The sequence below is a fragment of the Sipha flava genome, unplaced genomic scaffold (genome assembly GCF_003268045.1).
Source record: "Sipha flava isolate LNK unplaced genomic scaffold, YSA_version1 101_pilon_pilon, whole genome shotgun sequence".
NCBI lineage: Eukaryota > Metazoa > Arthropoda > Insecta > Hemiptera > Aphididae > Sipha > Sipha flava.
Window position 1 is genome coordinate 2,166,892 of NW_020271715.1, and position 13,347 is coordinate 2,180,238.

General features: G+C 29.7%; 1 protein-coding gene across 1 annotated transcript; it reads right to left on the reverse strand.

Moving 5' to 3' along the window:
* Window positions 1-2,346: 2,346 nt before the first annotated feature.
* Window positions 2,347-12,939, reverse strand: LOC112681041 (cytochrome P450 6a2-like). The gene is made up of 5 exons (XM_025551310.1): window positions 12,243-12,939; window positions 5,612-5,971; window positions 3,705-3,929; window positions 3,229-3,480; window positions 2,347-2,565 (listed from the first exon to the last, which is right to left on the reverse strand). The coding sequence occupies exons 1-5, from the start codon at window positions 12,766-12,768 to the stop codon at window positions 2,399-2,401; spliced, it is 1,530 nt and encodes a 509-aa protein (XP_025407095.1). The 5' UTR covers window positions 12,769-12,939; the 3' UTR covers window positions 2,347-2,398.
* Window positions 12,940-13,347: the final 408 nt, after the last annotated feature.

A 13,347-nucleotide genomic window follows, 5' to 3' on the forward strand; every position in this document is an offset into this window, starting at 1 on the left:
TGAATTTACTAATACTAATACTATAATATTAAGGTTCAATTTTTAATCTATTAAGTTATGGTACTTATTTCTATGTTAAAATAAATGATAACTTTTTAATGAGGAGATATAAAATGTTGTATGATTGCGGAGGGAACCAAAGTGTTCGAAATTTTGTATTGATAAAAAAACTAACAAGATATTATATTAGATATACAATTTGGAATTTGTAGCGAATATTGATTAGTTAGTTATATTATTTAAATTAATTAAATAATATCGTGTTAAACATAATATTTAATAACATAGTTTGTAATATTTACTACAGTAATAATCAAGTGGCTTCATTGAATTAAAAAAATGATTATATAAATGTATAAAACTATACTTATACTCGTAAATGTATATATAAACTCTTTAGTCCTATATGTTTTTATTTGATTTTATATCTAAAATATATTAATACAGTATAAATACAAAAGTTGCAATTAATGAATGAATGAAAGAGTATGAGTCATCAGATTCTAAATTAAGTGTTTTTTAACATTATTCTAAACAATATTAAAGTTCGAAAAGAAAATTGTTATAGCAGAAATGATAAAACTTTTACTTTCATAAATGAGTTTTTTTTTTTTTTGCATAAGATACGAACAAATATATTTCATTAATAAATACTTTTAAACAGTATTTTTGTGAGTTGTACCTATAAATCAATTTTTTTCAATGTCTATTTTTTGAATTTTTATGTTATCAAAATGCACTCAATTTATTTATTAAACATTGAATTTTTTTTTTTTTTTTTTTTGAAATAACAAAAGGTCCTGAATGCTTCTTAAAAGTTAATATATAAATTTATTTTATAACTTCACAGAAATTTCAGTGTTTTCAACAGGTAACAGAATTATGTTTCAATAGATGGGAAGCAATTATTACCCGGTTGGTTGTGTACTGCTGCTAGTACAATATTATAACGCCAAACACAGATCCGTAATGTTTTCGTATTTTATTTGTTCATTCAAATTGTCTATAAGTCGTGACTTTCAATCGTCAATGTCCACAAATAACGACTTGAGTTTGGCGGCGGTGAAGATCAGGCTCAACTTCGCTTTGGTCGACTTCCATTTATCATCATGCAGATTGAACAAGCCAGGCCCGGCTCAAGTGTTTAAATAAACATAGGCGAAATTTAGTTTTTGCTGCCCTTTGCGTGTAAATATTTTATTAAATATTTTTTTTTTATACATAAAAATTGTCCAGGAAAAATGCCGCCCTAGACGTGGGCATATATCGCCTACCCCTTGAGCCGGGTCTGGAACAAGCCATTATATAAATTGTCGGGTACAAGCGAAACGTTGTTCGGTGTTTGATCAGTGAACAAACCGAAATCTTTGACCATGGCATGTATTAGTGTTGTATTGCATAGGACTAGCACGGATCGTATCAACCGAAATATCGTCGTCTGCGTAAACGGCAGTAAAGAGTATGCAGCAGTTCGGTTAGATACATTCGGCTCCTAATACCGATTAAAAAATCTTAAATTTTTTGAAAAATTATCCTAAATACGCCACTGCCGTAACCATACGCTTTCAATGCACATCTATATGCATTCATAATTTAAAATTAACCAGCTCATCGATTTCCGCGTGTTTTGTGCAATCGAGAAGACCAATACTTGGTTATAAATATTTATAATATTGCGCGTGTAATATTTTTCATCAAGGCCAATGATCAAATTATAGTTATGGGAAAAGAATACAAAGAAAACCAAAAACAATAAAATTAAAAATAAACTATTGTATGTTTATATTTCAGCGAATCTAAAATATTGTTAAATCTTTTTGAATAATAAGCGAATTTGGTTCATTTGGTATGAGTAATGGTATGAGTAAAAAAGATCTTGGCTTGATTTTAATCGGAGTTTGCGTATCCTTACATGGAAATATTTAGAATTTTGTTTTTAACCATATGTTACTCGTGTAAGATAATATAATATTAGTTAGTAATAAGGGTATAAAAACGTTGCTTAATTATTACAGCATTTTTATTACACTTAAGTTCAAATTATTCTGGAATTTCGACATCATTATTTAAGAAAATACCACTCGGTTTCGTAAGATAAGTACATTATACTTTATTAGATATTTAGAATCAAATATGTTTGACAAGATATCATAAATTACGCGATGTAGGAATATTTTCATTGTACTTTAGAGATTTAAATAGACAATTGAATAATGTATAGTGAACGTTTTCACGTTGATTGTTACCTATTTAGGATTACACTTATAATATGATTAAAATGTTACAATATAGCAATAATAGAAATGCAAATTTAAATAATTTTAATTCCTATAATTGTTAAAATAACATTTAGTCTAAGATTTAAATTTATAATAAATATGTTATAATAAAATTACAATTATTCGATTTTTTTAAAAGATAAGCGAATTGGTTCAGTTGGTGTGAGTAAAAAAGATCTTGGTTTAAATTTAATCGTATTCGGTGTATCGTCACATGTAGATACTTCAAATTTAGATAACATTTCTGACAGTCCCGTTTTGATTTCCACCATCGCAAATCGTAAACCTATTTGTAAAGTAGAAAATAATATTAAATTATATGAAAATACTATGGTTTTATCGATATTTTTAATAAAGAGTAAATATGTTCAATATTCGTAGTGCTGAAAAATATAACTATCATATTATTAAGACTACATTAAAGATATTTAATAATGGTATCGTCTTAGACATCTTATACAAATATATGCTTAATTAAGTTATATAAATATTAGTTAAGGCTTTTATTTTGTCTTCAATTGTTTATTTTTTAACTACATTTTTAACTAACTTACTAATTTTCTTTACAATAAAAATAAGAGAAAAAAAAGTGTAAAGTAGAACATAAAATACTCATTTTAAAACTAAACAAATGTATATTCAAACTAAATTATTCCTATGGTAATTACTTCAAAGATAATGAATTGAATACGTAAGGTACTTTAAATCCCATGAAATTATAAACTCATTTATATATAGAAGAGATATTAACTTTTAGAGATTGTTTAGGGTAAAAATTATTATGATTGTTTAGGGTAAAAATTATTATATTTGGGCAGATAAAATAAGCTACCTATTGTTGGAGTGAAAATAAATTATAAATAAAACTAATATGTAGTACTATGAACGTTTGACACACTCACTCTTCGAATGCATAACGGACACCAGTATATAGTGTAATTATATTTACCAATACAAATCCTTGGTCCATCTCCGAATGGAATGAATGTACCGAGTGGCCTGGAATTTTTATTCTCATCTGTAAATCGTTCGGGATCAAATACTTCTGGGTCTGGATAATAGTTAGGATCATGATGTAATGCATATATCGGTATCATTAACTTATCGCCGACGTTAAAAGTGACATTACTATCGGCTATTGTGTATTTCTTGGAACATACTCGGTTTAATACGGGAACCGGTGGATGCATTCTTAATGTTTCTATACAAAAATTAATTATAATAAAATGTTATCATATTTGTCAACTAAATTGTAATACAGTAAGAATTATAATTTGTATTACTCGGGGGTGTTGATACTTTTATTGTAATGGAAGTAATTGTCTTCTAAGGTACACTTACATTTCCCTATTATTAATTTTTTTAAAAATACATGATTTAAACATAGAAAAAGTCTGTTATGCTTAATAAGTACGATATACTTACCATTTATCACCATATCCATGTATTTCATATCCTTAATTATATCGTAAGATAGTTTTCCATCGTTGGCATATAGTGTTTCCATGATTTGTTGTCGTAACTTTTCTTGAACTTCTTGATTTTTAGCCAATTCATATAAGCAATAACTTATTGTCGAAGCTGAAGTTTCATAACCCGCAACGAAGAATATGAAAGTATTTGCAGATAATATATCATCGGTGAAAAGTTCTGAAAAATCATTCAAATTGTATTGATTTAGCTTATTTTGAATTGATTTTTATAATATAGATATTACCAAGCTCAAATAAATTATCAACGAGTATAAATTATAAATATAAAAAAAAAATATATTGATATTCAATAGAAATTATAGATAAGGATGTGAATAAAGAAATTATCGAAGAACTTATAGAAATATCATCAATAGTTTTTTAATAAATTATACCAGCTTTATTATAAAATCAATTACATTAACCTTCTATAAAACATATGGTAGACTAAGTACATCTATATATTTAAGAAACATATCAGGTTGCACCAAATTTGTCATTATCGGTAGATTATTTTTACTACTGTTGAATTGTTATCTAAGAATAAACTAACGTTTGTTAAATTAACACGTGTTAATTTTAAGAATGTCGCCCAATAATTATTTTAATATTCATGTTTTTACCTGTATACCGGTTATTAAATAAATGTTACTGTAGTATAAGTTAATGAAAATAATTCTTAGGGACTATTAGTAATTATTTAGTGCAAGTTAGAAAAGCAAAAAAATTATTAAAAATTGATGACAACGCAACACTACAGTACAATATATTATAATGTGGATGTTTCGCCGGGCCGATCTTACGCCAAATGTTGCAATTTTCCGTGCCAACTCGTCTGTGGTAAGAGGAGGATTGTTTGAGTGGTTAGTTGATTTATATAATGTATGTAAAAATAATAATTACACAAAGATAAATATTTCAAGTGTGGGTTGATAAACTGCCGTATTATTACCAATAATAATAAATACAAAAAAAGGGAAGCGTCCTACACAATAAATTATGATAAAACTGAAATTAAATAATAAATAGAATCGTACGGCTTCCGAAACAATATTAATAATAACACACGATCACGGGAGCACACAAATTACAACTATGATAAGGACCAATGTAAAACACGAAGTGCTTTGATCGTCATCCCAATCTCCCAGCCGTACTAACGGTTAGTTTAGGACAGAGATTGGCAAGCTTTTTGGACCCTTGAGCAATATTCACAATCAAAAAGGGTTCACGGACAATAAAAAAAAATGAATATATTCAATGAAATTTTTTAGTTCTTAAATTTAATGTGGACCGTATAAAAGAAACGAGTGAGCCACCGGTTGTCAACCATTGTTCTAGAATATTCTAGAATCTGCTTTGCAAATTATTTTCGCCCCAGAAACTCACGAATTGCATAACCGGTTTGTTTACCGCAAATTGATTAAACGGCGCGAACGACGGAATAACATATTTATTAATATTAAATAATGACTGCAAAACAATGATAACGAAATTTAATTACAAACGCAATTTTACACGATGAATCGGCCTCAAATTTAACTCGTGATAAAATGCATTTTTAACAACAGATAAACTTAAAAACATGGTTTGTTTAAACTTTAGTTAAACGAATTCATCTCTGAGTAAATATTTAGTGCAACAGCGCAATTTTTACAGTCACGTATTACAGTGTATCTAAATCGATATTCCTACAATCTCAATAAAAAAAATCTCATGAATTTCCATAGTTTTCACTTTTCACCATTAAAGTACGTTTTTAACAATTTTTATATGAAATTTAAATTATTAGTTCATACGCACTAACTGTTCACAAAAATGTTTAGGTATATAACAGCGTTATATTTTAAAAATACTCACTTTTGTTTTGTTCATTTTGTTTCTCATCGTTTTTCAATTTCACTAAAACCGATATAAAATCATTACGGGAGTTCTCTCCAGATTCGTGTTGTTTCATTGTTGTCTCGAGTAGATTATCGAAGAAGTCATATATGTGATCAGGCAATCCTCTCATTCTGAATAAGTCCAATAGTCTACCTAAGCCAATTGTTCGGATGAAATCTAATATCACTATCTTCCATGTAGTCTTAAATATGTCTCGACCAGCTCGCCGGAATTCTGAATTCGGGTCTGCTAATGAGTTGCAGTCAAGTCCAAAGGCACACCGACCTATAGTGTCGGTTGTTAACTGAGCCGATACTTCGCTCACATCGACTATTCCTGTAATACAATGTGTTATACACATATTATGTTGGTAAATTTAAAGTATGTGTCATATATTTTATTTTGAATATTATTATAGATGGGTTAGGACAAAACGCATCCGGTCGACCGGAACAACAACTTATATTCTTCTAATCATAGGTGTTACACTATAGTCTACCCAGTTCAAGTTGACCCACTCGTTAGACGAAAACTGGTCGCCGACGCGCACGTAGTATACGTCGTGAGATGTATTAAAAAGTTTTCTCGACACGACTCTTGGGCACGCTAGTAACAACACTGTATTTTTATGCTGTAATTTTTCTAAGCTATCGACATTGTTGATTTTAATCATTTTGATAATAGATAATATAATTTACAATGGATTGTATAGCCTAACCACAGTTTAAGCATAAGGTTTCGAATTATACATACTTTGTAACACTCTGTGAGTGACAACGATCACCGACGACCAAACACAAAGGTCTGGGTCATCTCGGCGGTTCATTTGCAAGCGCGTAAGTGGATTAGCTTAAACTGAATAGACAATATAGCATTTCATCGAGACCGGTCGATTACTTTCGCCGACCAGTCGTAATATGTTGCGGTAGGGTGGGAAACAAATCGGCAGGACGTATTATTAAAATACATTATGTTATATCGTGTATTCCACACTACACATTTGAGTCGATGCGTTTTATAAATATTTTGAGAAATACTAAAATAATTATAATGAATTTTGACATGGATTAATTTATATTTTGTATTCAAAAAATCCTTGAATATGGGAAGTTGGTTCAAAAGACTACTTAGATAGGAGTCTGAAGCAAAAAAGTTGCCATACACTTGCTTGTAGAAATCGAAAAAGAAAATAAAGACAAACATGCTAAGTAATAATATTTTATTTATTTATATTAATGAAAATATTTATAGAACTACTTTTTAAACTTAACAATTTTTTTTTATTTAAAACTTATATCTAAATCATGTCATATTGAAAATCTACTACGCCTGGGACCATAAAGTAGTTTGCGAAGCAATCCCTGACTTCAACTCCATGTGAACGATTCTCTGTTCAACGAGCTTCATTATTTTTAAAATTATGCGTTTAAGCATATTCATAATGAACACCATATCTTTTATGGACGTAGTTTTGGAGTATGCAATACGCTTTTATAATGTCGTTAGTAAAATCTGGTTCCACTTGGATAGATCCATGCAAAACAAACCATTTATTTGGTAGTACTCCAAATGCACATTTGACGTTGCGCCTTGCTCTGGGAAATCGGCAGTTGAACACTCTTCAGGAATTATTTATCTAGTTACGTCCCGAATATGACCTGAGTAAATTTTTATACCGAGCAAACGCTTCGTCTTCAATTAACACATACGGTTGCGAGTTGATACTTGTATTTAGTATATCAACAGGTTCTCGTATATTTATTTTCATATAAATCTTCCTTTAATGCGGAAAGCTATGTACCGGTTGATAAATAAACGTTTATAAAAAACAAGAAAAATTAAATAAGTGGGTACTCTATGAATGTATTCTATATAATCTATTATTATTAAATAACGTCCTCTAACTAAAAAAACAATTTTCGATATTTTGAATTATACGTTATATATATTTTTTAATTATTGATTTTATGAGCTAAACATATAATAATAAATAATAAAAGACATTACATGTATAATATGTTTGTTGAATATTAAATATTATATTTTTTTTTATTACTTGTATATTCATTTTAATTTAAAAAAGAAATGATATTTTTAATTTTAATTTTTTTTTAATAATACAAAATATTGTACATTTTTTATAATTATTTAAATATTAGATAACAAAGTTTGTTTTATGCGTTGTTATTTGATCTTTGAATGAAAATAAGTAAACTACATTTTTTCTTATGTAACGAATGTTCCAACTATCTACAGGTATTATTAGTGATGAGTCAAATCGTTCGAATGTCGAAATATGTCGTAATCTTAACTCAAAATTAAAAAAAATCCTACCAAACTATGTAACATTTACGTATATTCAAAATTTAAATTTGAAAAAGTTCTTAATCAAACAATCTAAAACTAATTTTTTATACTTTATAGTTTAAAGTAAGTATCATAGTAGTATTAACTATTTTTTTTTATATTATTATGATTAGGTATGATAAAAAAATAATTCCATATTGAAGCATGTGATTATTTTTGTAAATATCTATGGGTAATATTATCACAGATTATTTTTCATATGATGTGTGATAATATGATCAAAACCACAAAACTATTTTTGGAAAAGTGAAAAGAGATTAGCCTGTCCAGGAACTTCTCACGCGGTAGAGTAATTGTTTCACTTGAAGTGTAACAAGTTGAAACCAAACATTGTTGTTCATTTGATCCAAATAAGGTCAAAGAAAATTATTGAGCTCATTTGGTATTCTTGTATGGTTACAACTAGACGGCGCAACTTGTTACACTTCAAGAGAAACAATCCTTCTGCTGGGTGAGAAATTCCTAGACAGACTAATTTCGTTGCGTGGCCAAAACTACCCACCTCGATCTTGCGATTTGACGCCGTATGATTTATTTTTATAGGGATACACTAAGTTACATGTTAACCAGAACAAAGTTCGAAATGTCTTAGAACTTAAGCAGGAAATTCGTCGGGTCCTCGACGAACTTGAATGGGCAATGTGTTATCCAGTGATGGTAAATTTTACGAAAAGAATAATCGTCTGTAGGGCTAGTAGGAAGGGTCATATTACTTATTGAGTGTTAAAAAAAAATAGGGGCACAACAATTTAATTATTTTGAAACACTTAAATTATTCAAATATAACTCAGAAGTGGTAGCCGGTAGGTATATTAGGTATATAGTGTTATAAATAACTTGCGATATAATATTTTACTTCATAAATTAAATAAATAAATACTAACACACAGTACTGAAAAAGTTATTATATAATTGAAAATATGGAATGGTGAATATTTTTTACGCTTTAGGACTAGCGGCGGCAGCACGAATGCAATAACGGGAATGTTTTCAAAAACAAAAACGCATAGATGTGATATAGTCAAAACCATTTGGTCAAAACACACCAGTTTCAACCGGACTCGCCAAAACGCATGGTGTGGTGAGGCCCTAAATTGAGGGGTTATTTTCCAAAACTGCCTATTTCCAAAAACATGATTTTTCAAAAAGACCAATTTTCTATTACAACAATGTTGAAAGTTAAATATTTAATTGAACTATAGTTCTATATATAAGTAGAATTAAAAAATTAACACATTTTTCAAATTAATTTTAATGAAAAGTTAATTTGTATACCTTTTTTAAAAGATTTTCTACATCTATTTTATGTAAAACGTACCATAACCTGGAAATAGTCTTCTTTGGAAAAAACAAAATGGAAATTGTCTGTTTTGTAAAATAAAATTAATTTTTTTCCAAAAAATGTTTAAGACGTTTAATATATAAAATATAAAAATACAATATAGTAAATACTAATATTACGTTAACGTTAATATTATAATTAAAGACCGGATATAATTGCATTAAAAATATCTTAAAATTGCACTAAAAAGATGCCAAAATTGCAATGAAGATGTATCAAAATTGCAGTATAAATACATTAAAATTACATAGTAAAATCATATCAAATATATAATCATTAATTACTTAAATAATATTATGGACATTTATATAATATTTACAAAATATATAAATTTTCTGAATTAAAATTTATAATTATATACATCTCTAAATTGTGTTCTTGAAAATTGTATTGTCTGTTACTTAAAATATGTTTATATAATGAAAAAGTACGTTCAATTTCGACACTTGTTATCGATGCATATTTAAAATAGTTCAAAAATTGGGTGTTATATCTGAATAAACATTTTGATTTCCTGTTATAATCTCAGAGTCAGGGCCGGATTAACCCGATGAGTTACCCAGCAAAACTCGGTGGGCCGCGAAAATTTTTGGCCTTTTAAGTTATGTAAGGCCGCTAACAGAAAATATTAATAGTTTAAAGTTGAAGATTAGTGCACCTATTGAAATATGCGATTAAAAAAATTTTGACAAGGGCCACCAGTTAGTAAGTGGGCCGGTAACATACAGAAAACTCGGTGGGCCGAATTTGTCCAACTCGGCCTTGCTCAGAGTAAGTTTTAATAGTTTTATATCCTTCATTTTTTTTCTAAGACATATTTTAATTTATCTTTAACTATTTTTCCATTAGGGTCGGGAATATTTATAGAAATATTTATACTAAATATTTTTATTTAGTTAGTATTTGATTAGTATTTATTTATTTAGTATTTATACTAAATATATATAAACTATTAAGTAATTGACTATTTGATTCTTTTAAACTTATGAGTTTTGTAGATAACCCAGATAAATATAATTTCAAAAATCCTAAACTACATTTAACTACATGTAAAAATGTACATCATAGTTATATTTTTTTTGTAAAATAACTTTGGAAATAATAATTTGTATATTTTATCACGTGAAATATGAAAAAATTGCAATAATTGCAAAAAATTGCATTATTAAATTAAATAGGAAGACTGTAATTAATCTGATTCGTATACATATTTGATAAGATTTGATTAACTGGGTGCCAATAAAAAGTTGCAATATCAATTAAATCCGCTCTTTAATTATAATAAATAATAATATGGATAATATTTTGTTATACATTTGAAGTAATAAGTCAATATTCTTATCAATATAAAGTATTAGTGTTCACTGTATACGTATTATGTACTATAAATGTTATTAATAGACGCCATGTTGCTGGATGGACAAGTTTGAGAATTCTTATCTCAGTAAATATACAACACATGAAAATGAAAAACGCTTTGCAACGTTCCAAATGTTCACTAAAAAATTAAAACGTTTTGCTCCACTATCCTTGTTTATAAATATAATCAATATTATAAAGATAATCTTCTTTAAAACTTTTTAAGATTCGGATCACGGAAATAGGCAGTTTTGATAAAAAGCAAATATTTTGCCTATACCAATAACACAGGGAAATAGGTATATAAATATAAAAACATTTTTAAGCTCTATATTACAAATAGTGCATTTTGCAATAAATGGAAATGGTTAATTTTGAAATAAAATATTGATGGAAATAGGCACTTTTGAACAAAATGGCAATTTTAACATCGAGTTTTACTGAGGAAAAAATGCAGTTTGTCAAAAATGAATCATGCCATTCGATTTGTCGTGTTTTTCTACATATATTTCCATGTATAATTCGAAAATGGGAATAGGCTGTTTTGAAGAAGAATCCCTCAATTGTGAATCATATAATTTTAATGACCTTGTATATGTATAAATAACATAAGGTGAAAATCTATGATTGATATGACAATTTGCAATCGTATCATACACTGTTAAAAACAATAATTGTTATTATGTTTGTACTATTTGTTTACTACATATTTATCGGAATTAATAGAAACGTAAGTGTTATTATAACTATATTTAGCAGTACAAAAGAAATTGAAAACTTTATCGATAAAAAAAGTAAAGAACTTCAATCCCAAGAATATTTATATCAGGTTATCGAGCAACATATTATATCGAACCAGAAATAAATATTTCTGAGTAATTTAAGCTTGATGAGAGGTAATCGAGTATCAATAACCCTTCCAGGTTGGTTTATTAACTATGATATTTATAAATAATTAATAAACGGATGTCATATTTGATACTGATTCGAATTTTATTCTTATAAACTGAAATTTTCAAAAACTTATACCAATTAAATTATGATGGATATATTAGATAATGCGTAAAAAAAAAAAAAAAAAAAAAAATAATAAAACTTGTATTAAACCTTAATGGGAAGAAATTAGAATTATTGTTTGTTAATGATAAGACATTGGTTTAGAATTGAAAGTTTGAAGACTTGGTACCGCTTTGGTAAGCTGTGAAAATAGTGAAAATGAAATTTAGTTAGTGAATGATATTGTATTTGAACGATCATCAAAATGTCCAAGACAAAAAAAAATTAGCTACCTACATAAGTTTTGTCATATCGATTCAAATCTCCTAATGAAAAATCCAATACAATATTTAAAAAGGTAAAACACCGCAGTTCTCTACGCTTCGAACTGTAGAATTACAGTTGTGTTTAAATTTACGAATGGGATTAATGGGAGAAAAAATAAATTCTCCTCGAAAAAAAATTACTATCCCGTAGTACCGCGGGGAAGAGAACACGGGATCCTGATAGGCGACGGAAGTGTGACGACGGCAAATAACGTACCGTTGTTCTTGGTGATCTGTTCGTTAAGATTGTCGATCAACCGACGGCTGCAATCGTTTATGTCGGCCATCATGGACCTGAGCTTGGTGGTGGTGAAAGTCGGGCTCAGCTTGGACCTGAGCGCTTTCCACTGTTCGCCCCGCATGTTGAACAGATGGTTGAACAGCTTGTCGTGCTTGAACGACACGTCGTCGGCGGTCCGGTCGTAGAACGAACTGAAGTCCTTGACCATGACGTCATGCACGATGCCGGGATCGCGGATGATCAGCAACGGCTCACGGCCGCCGTACACGCCGAAGTACCGTCGGCCGTGGTAGCGGTTGTATAGCTGGTGCACGAACGCGACCAACGGAGTACGGCCCTTGACTATGTCGGCGAAGTTACCGAAGAACACTTCGGGCTCGGGGCCGGGCACGCCGAGCCCTTTCCACTTGCCGTACGTGCACGTCAGATACCTGTACCACAGGAGCAGGGCGACCGCGACGGCCGCGGAGACCTGTAAAATCGAATCCGACCACCACGTCATGGCGAAACGTTTACGCACGGACAACTCCTCCGGCCACGTAAATAATGTATAAAACGTTCGTCGCCGAAGTCCTACGCAATAATGTTTGCCACGTACGCGCGGACCTATCTAGACGCGCTGCGGAACTACGCGCCCAATAACCGGTTCGACTTGTACGCGCGCGCACTCGCGTATCGTGTGATCGTGTGCGCAGCACTCGTCGCGAAATCTGCCGAGATAACCAAAAACGATTAGATTCCGTATTTACTCGTGAGTTCGATTCCGCGTTCGTGTTTTTATCGTATTTTTACGGTTCGGTAATAATAATAAAAAAAATATACTTATTATTAAAAAAAAAAAAAAAAATGTAGACACGTTACGGAGATTATTTTCTCCTGAAAACGTTTTCGTTTCAAATTTTCATATTTATTACCTGGGCTAGGACTTGTATAAAAAAATATGCATTGTATATACCAAAATGTGCGCAGATATGAATTTTAATTTTTATAAGCCAGGCCCTATTATTTGTACAATTTCGGACTGCACACTTAATTTTACTGCTTTAAATGAAAATTTAGTCTTGCTACTGTCTTAGAAAAA